General features: G+C 46.9%; 1 protein-coding gene across 2 annotated transcripts in view; it reads left to right on the top strand.

The window, feature by feature from the left end:
• Positions 1 to 20,347, top strand: part of FKBP6 (FKBP prolyl isomerase family member 6 (inactive)) — an 875,880-nt gene that overhangs the window by 602,759 nt on the left and 252,774 nt on the right. For both annotated transcript variants that reach the window (XM_078679581.1, XM_078679580.1), the window contains exon 4: positions 5,599 to 5,801. In XM_078679581.1, the coding sequence (XP_078535707.1) occupies positions 5,599 to 5,801 (203 nt within the window). The remainder of the gene's footprint in view (positions 1 to 5,598; positions 5,802 to 20,347) is intronic.

Below are 20,347 nucleotides of genomic sequence, written 5' to 3'. Positions count from 1 at the left end.
CTTTATATTATCCCTATTTCTAAGGTTGTATTTTTTCCCAGAGGGCTCACTTTGGGGAGACTTGGGTCCTTGGTCCGGAGATCTTTCTCTCCGCCGAGGAGACCTTCCTCTGGACTGGAATCTCTTTTCTTTTGGATTGGATTGTTTGTTTCCATCCCAGTTCTTCTTTTGACTGTTTAGATTATTTTTAATAAATATTTTTTCAGGACTTTCAATCAGTTGGGGTTTTACTGGTATTCCACCTAAACTATCTCTACCTAGTTCCTCATAGGATTTTTCTATAATTCTGGCAATTTCAGCTGGTTGGTCTGCTATATCTGTTTCTTTTAACCTTTGGCGGATCGCCACGTTTGCTGCTTCTCCCTTTATGTTGGCTAGTAATATAGCCGAGACCTGCTTGAAGTCTTTCAGTAATTTCATACCAAGAGTTAAAGCGGGTTCTGGACCGTATTCGTCTTGAATTTGTTTTAGCACATCTGGTATTACCGAGATTGATGGAACACCATGCGTTTTTGTGTAGATGGAAGCAAAGACTGTACCCCAAGTGTCACAGTCCTCCACGTGTGGTGCGATTCCCATTGGAAGACAGATAGTCAGAATCCTGTGTTTATCCACAGGGGTGGTGTCTGGAAACACCGCCTCTATTTGGGTGATTTTTTGTGCTAACCAGAATGGTATTTTAATTGCTGGTTGAATTGTTGAAGTCCGCATTACATATTGGACTAATTGTCTATGTACTTTTATTAATTGTTTTAGTTGTATTAGAAGATCTGCTGCAGACATTCTTTCGATGTCTGGATGTGGTGTGTATCCGGCTAGGACCGGCCACGTTGCTTCTGGTCTACCTAATGGACCGAGCCTGGTGATGTGATTGTTGTGTTTTAGGGCGCCATTAAACAAGAGCAGGTGCTCTTAAAATTTAAGTGGTACTTCCACCTCCTCGAAAGGAGTGTACTCTTCAGGAGGTTCCTCTGTTTTGTAATAGTGGAAGTGCTTTGTTACAGCGTTTGCTGCTGGAAAGTTTATCCATGAATAGAATACCTCTGTCTGCCGATATTCGTGTGCCTCTATTACGAATATGACTGTGCCACCTCTAGGTGTCAGTCCATTTTCTATAAGTTTTAAAGTTATAGATTTTCTTATGTTGACCGGGATGAGTATTAAATCCGGGTCTGCTTCTTGCATAGTAATATCAGCTGCTACGAGTTCAGCTGCTACTCTAGCTATTTCTCTTTCTTCTTCAGTGTCTGACATTTTACTGTCAGGAAGGTTATTTTGTTTGTTTGCAGATCAGGTTTCTTTGGAAACAAAGATTAGATGCACAATATTTTGGAACAGTGTATCATTCAACGTTGACTAAACCAAGAACCATACATAGGAGTTTCTTCCTGCGAGGTTTGGCGGATATGACCTTTCACCCACTCCAGACGTCTTTGGAGTATTATGGGTAAAAAGGGGTCTGAGTGAAAAAGCACGACTGAGTTACTCTAATGTCTTGCGTTAGTTTTATCGCCTATCCAAACACGTTGGGCGCCATGTAGTGTAGTTCCTATTATCCCAATAGGCTCTGCGCATTGGAATAATACCTTCAATAGTATAGGCCTAGACCAGACGTTAACTAGGTCTTCTATTGTCGATATTAGACTTAAAGTTTTGGGTTTGCCAGCTAGCTCAGAGTTCACTAGAAACTTTCTCGAATAGGCAAGGAGGAGTTGAACCTCCCTGGATAGACAAGAAGGGATTTAGTTTCTGACAACCATAGAACATGACAACTTTGCTCTCCCCTAATCAAGAGTGTATCTCTAGAGTCGTGTGAAAACAAAAGACAACTTATTTTACTCAGTCAGTACGTGCATTCTTAGTCTCACCAGATTGTAGAGAAAAGGAAGAGACGGGCGTGTTCAATAAAAGATGTTATTTATTGATCAGTCTCTTTTCTCATACAAGAGAAATGGATCGATATTATCGCAATACTTATGGTTAAGTAAAGTGCATACAATAAAAGCAGAAGTATAAAATAATACTGTAAAAACATTTATATGGTTTCTAAGCCATAAGGTGGTTTAAAATGGATAAAATAGCTACATACACATATACATTTGACTAATCGTACTCAACTGGTGTTTCTAACTACGCCTACCCCGGTGTACCTGACCTAAGCCTAATACGTGGGCGGGAATAGAAAGTAGCAGTTTAAGTTAAGTTTGTTTTGCCAAGTGACTGACTCAAGAATTCTCTGCAAGGGGTTATTCAGTTCCGTACCTTGAATCTAGGATGAATGAGGGATGGTATCTCTCGTCTCTGGTTTCGATATTCCAGGCCGCCTGCGAGGGCTACCCGGAAGCGCCGGAGCTGGATTTCTCGGCAGGAGAAAGCAGCGTCTCGTTCTCAGCGCGTCAGGAAGGCGGGGCTGCGCCAGCGGGGTCTGCTCTGCTCTGGGCTTCGGCAAGTCTGGCTACTCCGATCTCGTCACCACCGCGTGTGTTTGCTTAAGGCAATACCGGTAATATTTATACCTGTAAGGTGCCGAGATTGACGTAAGGATGGACATAGATACGTCAATAAGGATGTCATACGACTTGGTCGTTAGCACATTCTTTTGCTGAAGTTCTCGATGAAATCAAAACAATGGCCGCAGGGTTTTTCCCAGGTTGTCATAGGTTTGATTTGTTTTGAGAACTCCGTATGCCTTATCGGGGGCTGGAGGAATATCGCTTGTCTAATTAGATGGCAAGCGTTATGACCTAATCAGATAACACGTTCCTGTGCCGTAGTGTGGCTTAATCAGATAACGGTTTCTGCATCATGGGATGGCTGCTAGTTAACTTGTTAACCAGAACAGGGTCAGGAATAGGCGGATCGATACAGAACCTATAAGAATTCATCACACTTATTGCGCGATGACTGCTTGGCTGGCCCTCTCGGGCCGCCCAAAACAATCTTGCGCACTTTGCATGTTCTCCATACAACCTGCGTTGCAGCCTACGTGGAGAACATGCCCAGGCCTCCAGTCATCGTCTGAGTGCCGAAACACTGCACTCAGTCCAATCACAATGCTGCTAAGGCAGGAGAGATGTGCTGAGGAAGCAGTGAAAAGGTAATTTATTTTTTATTTTTTATACCCACTTTCCCCTGCGTCCTTCCTCCCCCGCTCCCATACCTCTGATCTGTCCCGGCCGCCGCTGATAGCTTTGTCATTGAGGGGTGATGTGTGTAGTCCATGGTTCTTTGCTCGGTGTACTTCTAGCAGTGCAGCATTTTCGATGCAAATATTATGATTTGACCTAAATCTTTACTGAAGTGTGACCTGATGCAGAGCGACCTCTTGTTATAGTGATATTTCATTCCACTTCCAGGTTTTTCTTTGGCTTTGTTGCAGGCCTCTCACCTTACTTGGTCCAGCTTCACCAGTCTGTGTTGTGTGAATGCAGTAGTGGCTGCCCTCAGTTCAGTTAGCTCCTTGCTGGTCTGCCTTCTTCTTGTTTGTGCCGAGACAGAGGAAAATGTTGCAGTGTACAGAATGCTGAAGGTTACCAAAACTTCTTCTTTAGATGGTGGTACAACTACAACGTGATTTGTGAACATCCTTATCTAAAGATTAAAAAGTACATCCTCGCACATTATACGGCTGCTTGGGGTGAACTTGAAGAACTACCAATACCCTGTCCCTTGAGGACTAAGGTCTCGTCTCTTTACTGTAAATACAAAAGCAGAACATAAGTGCCGGAGGCATTTTCTCTAATTGAAGCATTACACAATGAAATATATTCATGTATATCAACAAATGCAGGGTGACAACAGCAATAAATGTGTTGTATTGTTTGGGTACCTGAATAGAACATGTCTGATCCCACAGCATTCAGCTTGTGCTCTAATTAAGACCACTGTCAGTGACTTTGCGCAGTAGTACCTAGGACATTGCCCCACTGCCCAGATATCAGATGATAAACACTGTTAGTACTCTGCACCGATCTATACTACATGTTTGACCCATTTGTTTATTTGTATTAACTGTCTTATTACTCACATGTTTGGCTTTGTAGCCACCTATTTGTACTATTTTGTACACATGTTTGGCTTTGTAGCCACCTATTTGTACTATTTGACCTATTGATTTATCTGTCTGACTATGCTCCCTCATGTACTTCTCTCTGTAAAGCGCTCTGATATCTGCAAGGATCTTGTCCGCGCTATATAAAACTTTCAAAATAAAAATAAAATAAATATAAATAAATAAATAAAATGATAATAACACAATGTTATTATCATTTTATTTATCGCTACCTGAGCCGAGATGGAGTCCCCCTGCTCAGGCATCCCAGGTGGTAAAAAACCTGGGAGTTAAGATTGATAATAATCTGACGCTGATATCACATATTCTTGGTTTGACGGGCACCTGCTTTGGCATTCTTAAGATGCTCCGGAAGTTCCTACCTCTGCTCACAGAAGAGCATAGAAAGATCACTGTGCAAGCCTTAATTGGCTCCAGACTGGACTATGCTAACGTCCTTTATTTAGGTCTTCCGGACTATCTTGTTCAGCGGCTGCAGGTTGTGCAGAACTCTGCGGCTCGCGCCATTTTTGGCCTTCATAGGCGAGCGAGAGCATCCGGGTTGGTACAGTCGCTTCATTGGCTGCCCATCCGGAAGCGGATTATGTTTAAAGCGCTGACCCTGTCTCACAAAGCGCTTTTTGGCTCTGGAGCAAGGTATTTACAGCGCAGGCTCGTCTTTTATCGCCCGGTTCGATCCCTGCGGTCGGAATCTCTGTTTTTGGCCGTGGTCCCCCGAGTGAGGAAGGCCCGTACCGGGGGTCGCTCCTTTAGTTTGAGGGCCCCTCAGTTGTGGAACACCTTGCCCCTGGCCTTGCGGCGTACACCTAATCTGCTCCTGTTCAGGAAGAGCCTTAAGACCTGGCTTTTTAACCTTTAGTAGGTCTTTCTTTCCTCTGTCTGTTTTTGTTTTATGGTGTTATGTTTTTTTACACTGAGCTGCCTAAATAAAGCGCCGGGACACTCTCATTGAGTAGCCGTGCGCTATAGAAATAAAACTTAACATAACATAACAAGCAATGAGTATAGGCCTGGGCCAGGCATGGCAGAGAGGTGGAGTAGTGTGCACCTGCCAGTTTGGCCGGCTGTCCTAGGCCGGAAAAACAGACATGTGCACTTATGTTTCTCCAATCCCCCTGCATTGCACAGCTGGGTTGGAGAAAAGCCGCAATCTCCAAGGCACTGTCTGAGTGGCAAACAATGCCGTTCAGACCAATCCTAGTACTGCTGTCATGCTAGGAAAAGCATGAGAGCAGGGTATGAGTCGGGTGGGCGGCTTTTAGATCCATCCACTTCCGGCTGGACGAGAAGAGCAGCGAGGCGGCCAGCAGGGTCAGCGGAGCGGCAGGCAAGTATGTTTATTTTATTTCCCAACCCAATCTCCACCTGCCACCCTACCACTTTCGATAGATGGTAGCCGCCACTGGTAGTACCTATGAATTGCTTTTTCTTGTGGTCCTGAGGTGTTGTTAATTGATAACTCTAAACACATGTAGCAACATTAGATGCTTGTATGCTGACTCTTAAGTTGTGTTCCTCTCTCGCAGATATTACTCTGTGGGGCATGGAGTTGGCTCTGCTGACCATGCGGAAGGGAGAACTCTCCAGGTACCTGTTCAAGCCTTCATATGCCTATGGGACATTGGGCTGCCCCCCGCTTATCCCACCTAATGCCACCATACTTTTCGAGATGGAGCTGCTGGACTTTCTGGATACTGCTCTGTCCGATGACTTCTTTGATCTTTCACCGGTAAGTCAGATGCAGGAGACTACATGAAATTCAGTGACAATGTGTTCCAGTTATTCTGCCCTAATTGTACAATGTGAGTTCTCTTTTGACTTTTAGACTTTACAGTGGACTAAGTAGTATTGTACTGCTTTTATTTTCAGTACATTGAGTGCATAAAGTTGCTTTTTAGTGAGGAATGTTAAAATGAGAATTGACTTATGGCAACCTGAGAGCAGTTTTTATTAGCCTTGTCTAAGTTGTTTTCTCCTTAGATTTAACAGTACTGGGCCCAATATATCAAACACTTTTTTACGGTTGCCAATGTCAAATTAGAGCCTTTGTGACCACAAAATGGCTTTTTTTAAATGTACCAATCCCGTATTGTGATTCAGAAACATGTTACTGAATCGAAATTAGGGTTTTAGAATAAATACAGGATCAGTATTTGAAAGGAGTGTGTAAAGTGCAACTCTTCCAAATACAGAATCTTTAGTATATATATTAATGTTTCCGGCCAAAGTCGTGTCGCAAAACATGTTGTTTTTTTTTTTACCACAAAATCAAAAGTTATGGCAAGCATTCATAAACTGGAAAGGGTCCCTAAGGGTCACCTTCCCCTTTGTGAATGCCAACAAAAACATTTTTTACAAGCAGGCTGAGGTCCTTAGACCCCACTGCCTATTCCTAATTTTTTCCGAACAAAATTTTATTATTTTCTTTGAGAGAGATTGCAAGAAAAAAAACACAGCACTCCGACCACTGGAGGAGCTGTGAGCATAAAAGCAGAATGCACTGAAAGCAATCAATACAGTAATTCAAAATAACACAGTCACCACAACTCTCCCGCCTCCCTGCCCCCCGGCATTCCTCCCTCCCGGATCCCACCCAAACCCGTGCACGATGTCCATCGATTCCCAAGAAGGAAAACAATTATGAATAATTTAAGGTACACTCTCCCTCACCCAGGATCTAAGCGTATCTGTACAGCATCAAGATCGTGATTTGCTGGCGACTCCAGCCACAGTCCCCTGTAGTCCGCCCACCTTTTCCAAATTTTATAGTGTTTCTTGGGACAGCCGTGGGCCTCAAACACCGGACGCTCCAGCCCCATACAGTGATCTAACCCCTTTTTTTACACTCCTACCGGGGGGGGGGGGAGGGGGGGCTGGGGTGCTTCCAAGCTCTAGCCACATCTCTCTTGGCCACGGTAAGGCCAAGAAGCAGTAAATGCCGTTTGTAGACGTTGCCCCCACCTGTTCCATTACATGAAGAAGGTCCAGCTGCGGTGTACGGGGAAGCTCCCATCCTAACACCTCAGACAAACAATCCCATACACCAGTCCAGAATCTCTCCAGTGCTCCACAGGACCAAACCGTGTGTATAAAAGAGCCCATCTCCCGACCACATCTCAGGCATTCAGGTGACGCAATCAAGCCAGCTCGCCACAGCCTCTCTAGTATAGTAAGCTCTATGCAAATATTTAAATTGGATGAACCGGAGGCGTACGGCAACGGCCGCAAGGGCTTCTCTCCAGTCCTCTTCTTCTAATTCACCCACGTCTCCTTCCCATGTAGTCCGCAGCTTATCAAGCGAGGGGGAACAATGCGTGATCAGCGATTGATATATGCGGGATATCTTTTTATCCTCTAGTTCTCCCATGAATACCTAAGCCTCCAGGGGGCTGAATTCAGGCAAGGAGTCTAGCCCCTCTAGGGTGGGGGAGATGGCATGTCGGAATTACAATTATCTAAAGAACTGGGTTCGGGGCATGTCATATTCGTCTCTCAGTTCTTGGAACAATTTAAGGGTCGTACCCTTCATTACGTGGCCCAATGTTGAGATTCCTATCGCGTCCCAGCCGCGTAACCCCTGAAGGGACGCCAGAGCCGTTAGCCGACCATTCTGCCACAATGGGGTTTCGTCCGTCAGTGTGTTCCACCATCCCATACGGCGCAGCGCCTGTCGCCAAATCCGGAAGATCACCTGTGTGACCATCGGGAGCCTCTTCCTCTTCGCAGCCGAGTATAATATAGTATGAAGGGAGTCCGGCTCCATCAGATACCTCTCCAGAGCGTACACTGGATCACTCCGGTCTCCGTACCACCATTCATTTAGTATCAATAGGTGGGACGCCTGATAGTAGGATAAGATATCCAACGATGCCAAGCCCCCGCAATATGTGGAAAGGAAACAGGTATGGAGTGCAACTCTTACCGTGCCCCCAGCCCAGAGGAACTGACCTAATGCCGAGTTGACCTGACGAAACCACTGTGGCGAGATAGGGTAGGGGTGGTTCTGTAGTTGGTACAGTAGGCTTGGGAGGGCAACTATCTTGAAAATGGCCGAACGGCCATAGAGATTCAGAGGCATACGGGACCATGTTTTCATCTCCGACCGGACCCGGTCCCATACAGGGATAATATTGCGCTCCCACGCAACTCCAGGGAGGTCTGTCAAGAATACCCCCAGGTACTTTAGGCCCCCGGTCGCCTCCTGGAATGCCGACGCCCAGGACCCCAATTCCATGCGGACCCCTAGCGTCCACAGCGTGGATTTCTTCAAATTGAGACTGAGCCCCGACACCTCCCCGAATACTCGCATGATTTCAAGGACCCTCGGCCCTGACCTATTGAGGTCCGTGAGGAAGAAGAGAACGTCATCGGCGTATAGCGCGATTCTGTCCGACGGTCTCGCCACCCATTCAAACCCACGCATCTGTGCGTCTATTCGTACCCACGCCGTTAACGGTTCCATGGCAAGGGCGAACAGGTATGGCGAGAGGGGACACCCCTGTCGAGTGCCCCATCCGATAGGAAAGGCGTCGGACACCGCTCCAGCCACTCTCACAGAGGCAGTCAAATCGGTATACAGCAGCTTCAAGTATGACAGAAATTGGGGCCCGAGGTTCAGGCGAGGCAGGAGTGCATGTAAGTAAACCCAGCTCAACGAGTCGAAGGCTCTATCTATATCGGCCAACAGGAGTGCCGCCGGGGCCCCAGTGTGGTTCTCAAAAATCCGGACCCTGGTGTTTTCCCGATATCGAGGTCCAATACCCGTGTCACAAAACCTCAACGCACCAAGACGATTTTGGTATCTATGAACCGATAATAACTAGGACATCAATTCTATGTATTTGCGTCACAATCGAGGGTTGCCAACACCCCAAAATCGTAGTTTCGTCCCCATCCCTTAAACTCCATTTTGTGAACGGCATCCATCTTGCATCTTGCCCTCATGTTAAGTCAATTAAAGGTCGAGCTTGATCAAAAGGGACACGTCCACCTTTTCGTGACTTCCCCCTGACCTGTCCCAACTGACTCCATGGCCTTAGGCCAAACCTGTTTGGGCAGCTCCTCGCCCAGTGGCCGAACACGATAGCATCAATACATAACATTCCACAAACCATTCACACATACAGACCATGCTTTCTGCAAACATGCACCTGTCCACATTCCTTGTTTATGGCCAGTTTTATGACTGGGTTGTGCCTTCCTTTATTAAGGTTTCATCGATATCTGATGGGAGTTCCAGGCCTAACTGGGTAATCTATCAACAAACTGGACATCTAAAATATGGGCTTGCTTACATGACTCTGCTCTTTGTATTATTGTAGAAATATGTGTATAGCCATATCATAAACTCAGGAATTCTTGCTTGCAGCTATTATTTTTGTATATAAGGAGACGGCTGGTTCTGTAAAAACGAACAGTCTCCTGAGAACCTACTCTCCGTGCAGTGTACTTCTGGGACACGTGTTACTTGGTAGCTACCAATAAAACTTGATCTTTGACGGTAACTAGAAGACTCCGTGTTTCTGTGGTCCGGAACAAGGGAGAACTCAGAGGTCCTCGGGTGCTACCCCCTGGCACCACCGGGTTCCTAAAAACCCGGCACCTCAGTTGGCGCCCAACTCGGGGCGATATCAAGCGGTGACGGTCCAAGCCAGATGTTCGTGAGGAGCTTCGTGTGAAAATTCCGGAGGACGGCCAGCCACTTCAGCGACCCCTGTATGTCGACGTGGTTCCGAAGGTCTTTGCTGCGAGGTTCCCCGCGTCCCGACGGCTACGAAGGACTGCTGCCCTGACTATCGCCTTGTTTTGGACCCAGTGATCTTTGGTAGAGCGAAACGATAGACGAGTCTTCTAGCGACGTCACAGATCTTCAAATACTTCAGTTAAGTATAAGTGGAGCGTCTCCCAGTCCTTAGTTTGTCCTTAGTTTTTGGTATCCTTGAGATACGCTTTGATTTGGTACTTGCAAGCCCCAAAGCCGAAGGACTCGTGTATTCACGAGATATATCGTAAACAGATAATCCTTTGAAGTTTGAAGCTAGACTAGTGAGCGAAGATGCCTGGTTTTAGCAGACTTGGAAACTTGTTTTGTCTTGGTTGTAGTAAGGACTCCCGATTAGAGGAATCTTGTCCGGTTCCTCCAATTGGAACTCCAACGTATGAGCTCTATGTAAAGCACGGCGTAGGTCCTATAACATATAACGAAGTATGGATAAAATACACCCGCAAGGATGGTGTTTTAAAATGGCCCCAATACGGTAGTTTCGACTCAGAAGTTTTAGATAACCTAGAAGTCAAACTATTCAAGAAGAAAGCCCGACCGGCGATGTTTAACTCTTTCCGCTTATGGCGTAAAGAGGCCAAACAGAAGGAAATTAAATTAGAAAAGAAGAATAAGAGGGAAAGAGGTATTTCAGTAATGCAAGCCGCGATAAAATTTAAAGACAACGAAGAGGATCGAATAAGTGAGCAGTTGCACAGGCAACGTAAAATGGCAATAGATAAATGCTACCCCGTTTTGCCATCTCTTCAGCGAGAGACAGTAAAAGAGCGTGAAAAAGATCCATTAATGGCTCATTTGCTAAGTTCGCCACCACCCTATGCACAAAATGCCACAGCACCTCCGCAACCTTTAGTTGCACCTCTGGTAGCTGTTATACAGGCTCCTTTACCGCACTCACCGGCTACTCTTCAGCTGGCTCCTGTTTCTCTGGCGCAGCCTCCTCAAGGCTCACCGATCACATCTACTTCTCCTACTGTTCCTTCTAAAATTTCGCCTAGCACACTTTCTAGTCTCTCTGATACTCGTTCTACGAACATTTCTGTTTCTACTTTGCGTGACTCTGTTCTACCACCAGTTATTCCCCCACTTTCACCTTTCGTCTGGCATAAAATGGCCAGCATTGTTACTAACTTTCCTTCACCACTTTTTCGGTCGCCTAAAACGACCCCTAACACGGAACAAAGACAATTACGAAGCCAAATGCCCGAATATCAGGAAAGGGAATGTTTGAATAAGTTAGCACGAAATTGGGCTATGGACACAGCAAGATATGATGTAGAGTCTGTCATGAACGTTTTCCGTCAATGGGATGAACCAACGCAAAGATACGTCTTTGAGCAGATGTGTGTTTTTCTGTGTGAGGATTTGGTAGATAATGGTCAGAAGACCAACGAGCAAGAGTTGTGTAGTGTACGATTTAAATTTGGGGAGGGTATGATTGTAGGTCCCGACGTTGAAAAAGCAGTTGAGATATTATTATCACATAGAAGTACGGGTGGTAATTCTGGGTCATCCTCTGACAGTGGTACATCCAGCAGGAAAAGAGCGAGACAGTACCCCATGAGAGAGGTTCCTCCGGTCTGGAGGGAAGGTGACGCAACTGCAGTTCCACCGGTTCTGCCTCATTTCCAGCGTGTATGGGTACATGTCCCCTGGAAAAGATCCGAAGTTTTAGCACTCAAGCAGACACTACCCGATCCCCGTAAAAACCCGACTGGGTATTATAAGGAGTTGTCCCAAACTGCCAGCTCATGTATAATGAATTTAGCGGATATAGACATGTTGTTTGGGAACGTTGTTCCACATCCTTTATGGAGTAAGATACGTCATGCAGATCATGACCAAGAATTAGGTGACTCGTGGGCGAACATTGCGACTACAGATGCTAGACAAGTCGGTGGTTTCAAGCCTGAGCCGTTAATAGCTGAACTTCCCGGTAGAATTATTGCGTACATGAAGACACTTATGCCTGAAGTACGCGTAAACTGGGACAAGCTATCCGCGTGCAAGCAGAAGAAAGACGAGAATGTGTCTGACTTTTTCACGAGATTTGAGGAAACTTTCACTGACCATAGTGGTCAGGATATGGCTACCGAGGGTGGCCAAAGATTGTTTGTAGACAAGTTTGTACACAATCTGCTTCCCAAACTGTGTGCTAAACTAAAAGATTCAGAGAGTGCTTGGGCTGTCTCTACATCAGCGCAGATTCTAGCAACAGCTCAGTACTACGAAAACAGGCGCAAAGACGAGCTAGACAAGGCAGACAAAAAGACGAAAGATTTAAAAACTAAAGTTCTTCTCCAACAGGCCTATCCGCCTCGTATGGCTAGCCAGCCCAATTATCAACAGAATAAGCAGTATTCTAGAGACGCGCAAGGAAACGAGTCTTCCCACCAGCGTGTTCCGTATGGCCCGAATCAATGTGCGTATTGCAAGGAAGAGGGTCATTTTAGGAGTAATTGTCCGGCTCTTGCGCGACGCTTAAACGGTGTTTCAGGTGTAAGAGGGAGAGGTGTTCAACATGCCCCCAGAGGTAGGGGCCGTGGAAATTTCTCCCAGTACACAGCTTCTTTTCCGCCTCAAAATTCCATGAATAGCTTTGACCCACAGAATAACGCATCGTCTAGGTCAGCTCAGTACTATGCTGACGACTATTACACCGAACACGACAATGAGGGTAACGATTGCTAGGACAGCCATGGACAAAGAGAGGGAGTTGTTTCAGTTCCAGTAGACCAAGATGGACCTTATGTCAAGGTAATTACCTCAGGAGTGTCAGAGCCATTTCTGCTGGATACTGGTGCTACAAAAAGTTCTATTATGCACTCAAAACTTCCTGGCGCACCTTTGTCTGGCGAAATAAATGTCTCAGTAGGCTTCTCTGGCGCCCCTGTTAGAAACCCGATCTCTAGTCCTATATCCCTTTCTGTTGGCCCCTATGAATTAGAAGCACCCCTCATTCTTACAACAGGTTGCGGTGAAAATTTGTTAGGATTGGATTTGCTAAAAAGGTTGTATGCGACTTTGTACTGTTCTCCCTCGGGAGTACAACTTACGTTAGGGAAAAAAGTCATTTCTCCAATGTATTTGTCGAAAGAAGGTATTCCAACCGAATTATCATCACTTCCTGATATACTGTGGGCTAATGGTTCCAATGACGTAGGTCGTTTGGAGATAGCACCGTATGTCATAACCTTGAAAGCCAACGTCGGATTGCCACGTATTCCTCAATACAAAATATCTAACGAATGCGAGAAGGCGTTGTTAACGATCATTTATGATTTGATCGATAAAGATGTTATTGAAGAAACAACAGGGAACGTTTGTAACAGTCCAGTTTTACCGGTCTTAAAACGTACTGATCCTTCACAGCCCCCTGTGTATAGGTTTGTGATTGACCTCAGAGAGGTAAATAAGATAGTTATCCCACAGTTTCCAGTTGTCCCCGACATTACTGCTTTATTGACAATGGTTCCAGCTTCAGCAGACTGGTTCTCGGTGATTGACCTGAAGAACGCTTTCTTCAGCATCCCGATCGCCGAAGAGAGAAGAGACCTTTTCGGCTTCAATTTAGGAGGACGAAGCTTCCGCTTCAAATGCGCTCCTCAAGGCTACTGCGAAAGCCCATCTATATTCAGTCAGGCACTGAAAACACAACTAGACACAATTGTGCTGCCAGATGGGTCAACTTTGATCCAGTACGTAGACGATCTACTGATCGCCGCAGACACTGAGGAGATTTGCAAACAAGCCACGTTGTTATTATTGCGTAACTTATGTGACATGAAGCACAAAGTCTCCCTTTCAAAGCTGCAATTTTGCCGACAAGAAGTAACCTACCTAGGTCACATCTTATCGAAGGAGGGAAGGAGACTGACACCAGAAAGAATACAGGCAATTGCAGAACTAAGTGCCCCAAGGACACAGAGAGAGGTTCGAGCCTTCTTGGGCATTACATCGTACTGTAGACAATGGATACCGAATTTCTCACTACTAGCCAAGCCCTTGCTGGCACTACTCCGCAAAGACACGCCTAATCCTTTGCCTTGGTCTGAAGATTGTCAGACGAGTTTCCACGAGTTGCGTGTTGCATTGTGTTCGGCCCCTGTGTTGGGAAACCCCAACTACAGTAAGCCTTTTACATTGTATGTCCACGAAAAGGAAGGTTGTGCATTATCAGTCTTAACGCAACACTTTGGGGACAAACAGCGCCCATGCGCGTATTTTTCGGCAACTCTGGATCCAGTGGCTAAGGCACTGCCAAGTTGTCTAAGAGCAACGGCCGCAGCAGCTGTCTGCATTCGACAGTCTGCTGGACTAGTCATGAATAACACTCTGATCATTATGGTTCCGCATGCAGTTGACATTTTGCTAAATAGGACCAAGACACAACATCTTACTAGCGCTCGACTATCCAGTTACGAACTTACCCTGCTAGCAAGTCACATCCACATAAAAAGGTGTGATACAATCAACCCCGCTACGTTATTACCCATCCCGACAGAGACAGACAAGATTGACAAACATGACTGCTGTTTCAGGACAGAAGAAGAGACAAAAGGGAGAGTAGACTTACAGGACACTCCCCTTCCCGAATGCAATGATACTTTGTGGGTTGATGGTTCATGTTTCAAGTTGCCGAATGGTGATACGACCACAGCATACGCCGTAACGACATTATACACCATTGTAGAGACTGCACGCATTTCCCACAATTCTGCACAAGCTGCAGAGCTGATTGCGCTTACTAGAGCATGTGTGTTGGCGAAAGGAAAGCGAGTGAATGTGTACACTGACAGCCAATATGCCTTTGGTGTGGCTCACAGTTTTGGGAGATTGTGGCGTGAACGTGGGTTCCTTACGTCCCATGGTGCAAAGATACAACATGGCCAGCTAGTTAATGAGCTCCTTGAGTCACTCACCTTGCCCCTACAAGTCGCCATTATAAAATGCAGTGCACACAAAAAGATTCAGGATGATGTTGGCCGCGGAAATGCATTGGCAGATGAGGTTGCGAAAGAAACTGCAAGGAACACAATGAGTCGGATGTATGTTATGGGTCCCGCTAGATGGACTGCTGATGTGGGAATGTGCGAGGACACCATTGAAAGCGTAAAATCGATACAAGCTGAGGCCACTGAGAACGAGGTGAATGAATGGAGAGAAAGCACAGGTAGATTGGATGCGAATGGTTGTTGGGTCGAACTATCAGAACACCAGCGATGGCTATTACCTAATGCATACGTACTTGCAGTAGTAACGATAGCTCACGGAATTGCGCACATCAGTTCAAAAGGAATATGTAAACTATTGGCCCCAGTATGGCAGAATAGCAATATCCCAAAATATGCAAAGAATGTGGTTAAAAAGTGTATGGTGTGTTTGAAGTACAATCCCGGTAGGGGAACCCCAACTCGTCATTTTGCGCCTCCAACGTACCCGTTCGGGGTTTTACAGCTCGACTTCATCCACATGGAGAGGTGCAACAACCTAAAGTATGTGCTCGTTATTGTCTGCGCCTTTTCAAGATGGGTGGAAGCGTACCCCCTTAAGGACAATACCGCTTTATCAACTGCCAAAGCACTCGTCAAAGATTTCTTTCCGAGGTTCGGCATGCCTAGAATTGTCTGGAGTGATAACGGAAGTGAATTCGTAGGATGCGTGATGAAGAGAGTGTGTGAGTGTTTAGGCATCCACCAAAAATTCCACGCTGCCAATCACCCCCAATCAGCTGGATTAGTAGAGTGCTACAATGGCACTCTAAAACTCAAACTAGCAAAGATCCAAGCCAGTACAGGTCTTAAATGGCCTGACGCACTGCCTCTAGCGCTTTTGTCAACCAGAATGACTGTCCACTCCAGATTAGGACTTAGCCCCCATGAGATCGTGTTTGGCCACCCAGCCAACGTCTGGGGTGTGCCAAGACCCAAGAAACTAAGTGAGATAGAACACCCCGTACTACTTGACTATTTGTGCGAATTGACAACTAAATTGCGTGTTTTACACCAACAGGTTCACAGTTCCTCTCCACCAGCCTCTGACGATCCAGGTCACCTCATCGAGCCCGGCTCTTGGATTTTGGTGCGGAATTTCCAGCGCACCAACAACGGACAGCCGAGGTGGACCGGACCGCACCTAGTGCTGCTTTCAACGAGATCTGCTGTTCGGGTGGAAGGCAAGAAGAACTGGGTACATGGGACCCACTGCAAACGGGTCCCTCTACCCCTTCCATACGACCGGTGGGTCAACAAAGGACTTGCCGACTCCGAGACCGAATCCGTACCTCGCATCATCCCTTTCAGCGATGCACGTTTGAAAGAAACTAGTACTGAAAAGGAGAGTGATTATATTTTACAAGGACTTGTGTCGCCGTCTATGCAATTGGACACTACCGAACCTGAGACGCTGTTTGAAGACCACACCATACCTGGGAAACGACGGTACGACCTGCGGTCTAAACAAAGAGACTAATAAACGATTGACCTAATGTGATTTCCCTTTTCCCCTAAGAACTATTTTTTTGATTTTTCAGCTCTCTCGTCCCAGGGGAACTAGCTCATTTTTTGATTTTTCGAACCGCCATCCGGTTCTGCTGCTAGGGTCGCGGTTGAAGTCTGGGGAGTGCAACTGGGAAGTTCTAGGTCCACGGTTCTGATTGGTACACGGGAGTTACCCCGGACTGAGCAGAGCGCGCTCCCTGGGAGAATCAATCAACCACCGCGGGCAGCAACTAGAGGATGGAGTTTCCAAGGGTAGAGAGACCTATCAGACTCACGAACTTCGGAAAACAGTTATGCACAATACTGTCCAAAAGAAGATTCCTGATACTATGTGTTTTAATGTTATGTAGCATACTTGTGTTTTTTACTGGTTATACTCTATTCGTATTTAAAGTTACCTTTTCGAATGACACCCAGCCACCATCTCCTCCCACTATTTCTCCACACTACTTTCACCCTCTACCTGAACACGAGTCTGCCCGAAGACTCGAATTTGTAAACAATTCTTTCATTCAGCTCCTACACCAACACCAGTCCGTAATGAACGCATCAAACTGTTGGATATGCGGACTTATGCCACACACAACCGATAAGGGGATCCCATACTTCATTTTGCCATTCAGCTACTATGGTTCTCTGTGGGCTTTCCAGATCATGTTCCTATTCGCCCTAGAACCGTACCCAACCCGTTCCACTGCGAGCGATTCCAATAACAAGGCACTAATTGCAGGGATAAGGAATATGAGTAGGGATATCGACACATATCTGACAATGCCCAAAGATGAACTCAGTCCCTACACCCGTTGGAATGTGACCAAACATGGGGTTTACCTGGTCAAGAGCCAGGCAGCAAAGAAATCCCGCCCAGTTTGGATAGTGCCCCACCGAGGTCACTTATGCTTACAGGGTATTGGTAGGGACCCCACAGCACAGTTAGGAAAGAGCATTTGCACGGAAACATACGTATTTACTTCCCGAACTTCCCCTATACTTTTGGCAGCCAAAGGCACGTATTTCATTTGCCACGACCAAGCCTACACGTGGTTGCCCCCTGATTTCTCAGGTACATGTTTTGTCTCATTTCTGCTGCCTCCCACCTACACGGCCAGAGCAGATTACCATCGGACAAGGACAGCTAGGGGTGTCGTGAGTAAAGACGACACCGCGGGTCAGGAATTCGCTGACTTCGCAAAGGGTTTTCTGCCATTTTGGGGGCCTATGGTGAACAGCAGAAATATTCTCCAGTTATCGAGGATAGTTGAATCCGCCTTGACTACGACGGCCGGAGCACTTGGCAATCTGACAACCGAGCTTCAGTCGGATCGACTTATGACCCTTCAGAACCGAATTGCCTTAGACATCATACTCGCCGATCGTGGTGGTGTGTGTAGAGTCATCCAATCCAGTTGTTGCATATTCATCCCTGATAACGCACCGACAGTATACCAGGCCATCTCCAAACTACACGAAATATCTGGTTCCCTTCACGTTGAGAAAGGGGATTGGTCCCTGCTGGGGTGGTTCTGGGAGCTGATCACTGCCTGGGGATGGAAAATTTTGATCTTCATTGGGATGACCTTGGCACTTCTGTTCATGTTTTGCCTATGTATACAGTGTGCTCCTGCACTATGTGGCCTCTGTGCTACCTCGTGTGTACGGAAGCCTGTGTCACGGGACGAGCTGAGTAACAGAATGATGCTACAGCAACATCTCCACGAATTTCTTCATACCGATTTGGACTCAGATTAGCATGAGTTATTGCCTTATATGAGGGCAAAAGGAGGGTCTGTGGTTCTCAAAAATCCGGACCCTGGTGTTTTCCCGATATTGAGGTCCAATACCCGTGTCACAAAACCTCAACGCGCCAAGACGATTTTGGTATCTATGAACCGATAATAATTAGGACATCATTCCTATGTATTTGCGTCACAATCGAGGGTTGCCAACACCCCAAAATCGTAGTTTCCGTCCCCATCCCTTAAACTCCATTTTGTGAACGGCATCCATCTTGCATCTTGCCCTCATGTTAAGTCAATTAAAGGTCGAGCTTGATCAAAAGGGACACGTCCACCTTTTCGTGACTTCCCCCTGACCTGTCCCAACTGACTCCATGGCCTTAGGCCATACCTGTTTGGCCAGCTCCTCGGCCAGTGGCCGAACACGATAGCATCAATACATAACATTCCACAAACCATTCACACATACAGACCATGCTTTCTGCAAACATGCACCTGTCCACATTCCTTGTTTATGGCCAGTTTTATGACTGGGTTGTGCCTTCCTTTATTAAGGTTTCATCGATATCTGATGGGAGTTCCAGGCCTAACTGGGTAATCTATCAACAAACTGGACATCTAAAATATGGGCTTGCTTACATGACTCTGCTCTTTGTATTATTGTAGAAATATGTGTATAGCCATATCATAAACTCAGGAATTCTTTCTTGCAGCTATTATTTTTGTATATAAGGAGACGGCTGGTTCTGTAAAAACGAACAGTCTCCCGAGAACCTACTCTCCGTGCAGTGTACTTCTGGGACACGTGTTACTTGGTAGCTACCAATAAAACTTGATCTTTGACGGTAACTAGAAGACTCCGTGTTTCTGTGGTCCGGAACAAGGGAGAACTCAGAGGTCCTCGGGTGCTACCCCCTGGCACCACCGGGTTCCTAAAAACCCGGCACCTCACCAGTGGCCCGCATCATCTCAGCTGCCGCCTGAGCACACCTAATATTGTGTCTCGTTGCTCTGTGTGGCATAAAGCCCGCCTGATCCGGGTGGACCAGGTCAGTGATATACAGAAGGAGGCGATTGGCGAGTGCCTTGGAGGAGTGATATAGGTCTATACGATTCGTGGCGTTCAGCGGGCCTCCCGGGTTTACAAAAGACTACAATTGCAGCGTGTCTCCAAACCGCCGGTTAACGGCCACATTCCCTGGCCGCCTCCAGTGCTCTCTTATAACGTATCCCCAACTGAAGGTGATATTTCCTAAAGAATTTGCATGGGAACCCGTTGGGTCCAGGGGCTTTCCCAGCATTTAATTCCCCCAGGGCAGTTCCCAGTTCCTCAGCCGACAATGGGAGCTCGAGGCGATCCCGCCCCTCCTCCGATATTACCCGTGGCGGAAGGTCCACAAGGAATTGATCAATTGCGTCTGCTGGGAGGGATTCTCGGGGGGGCATAGTAGGCCGCATAGTAGCGCGCAAAGCTATCCGCCAGGTTCTCGGGGGCTGACATGGAAGCGCCGGACTCATCTCGTAGACCCGGCAGTGTCCGCGCCTGGAATGTATTCTGGCAAAGCCTATACAGCATTGTGCTGGACTTATCGCCCCATTGGTATATTCTACTCTGTGTAGCGAGCCATATCTGTCGTGACTCCTCAAGGTTTAAAGACGCAGAGGCCTGCTGCGCCTGTAGGAGCCGCCGCACGTCACCGCCGTCCCCGGTCGCAGTACATCTTTCTTCTAAGTTACGGACCCGATCTGCCGCCTTCTCTAGGTCCTCCCCACGTGCCCGTCGGGCCGCTGCGCACCATGCGATGTCCACTCCTCGGAGTGTGGGCTTCAGGGCCTCCCAAAGGGTCACTTCATCTGTCTCTGACCCATCGTTGTCTTACCAATAGTGGGCTATGGCCTCCATCATATGCAACTGATAGTCGGCTTGTTGCAAGTGCCATGTGGAGAGACTCCATATAAATGGTTGTCGCCTCCTGTCTAGGAGAAGGTCAAGAGTAATTGGGGAGTGGTCGGAGAGACCCCGCGGCAGTATGGCTGTCGAGCCCACCCTCCCAATCCGCGCGTAAGGAACAAACAGGTAATCCAACCTTGAGAAGGATTTATGCACCGCCGAGACATAGGTGTACTCCCAGCTATGACCGTGTTGGTAGCGCCATGTATCAATCCAGCCCATCCCTCTCCCCATATCGTTTAGTTTGGTAGGAGCGTCCGCCGTCTGCTCACCCCCAGGCTTGAAGCGATCCATTCTGCAGTTCAT

This window comes from Lissotriton helveticus, chromosome 3_1 (assembly GCF_964261635.1).
Source record: "Lissotriton helveticus chromosome 3_1, aLisHel1.1, whole genome shotgun sequence".
In the NCBI taxonomy this organism is placed as follows: domain Eukaryota; kingdom Metazoa; phylum Chordata; class Amphibia; order Caudata; family Salamandridae; genus Lissotriton; species Lissotriton helveticus.
The sequence above is the reverse complement of the archived record's forward strand: the minus strand, read 5'-3'. Positions and strand labels throughout refer to the sequence as shown.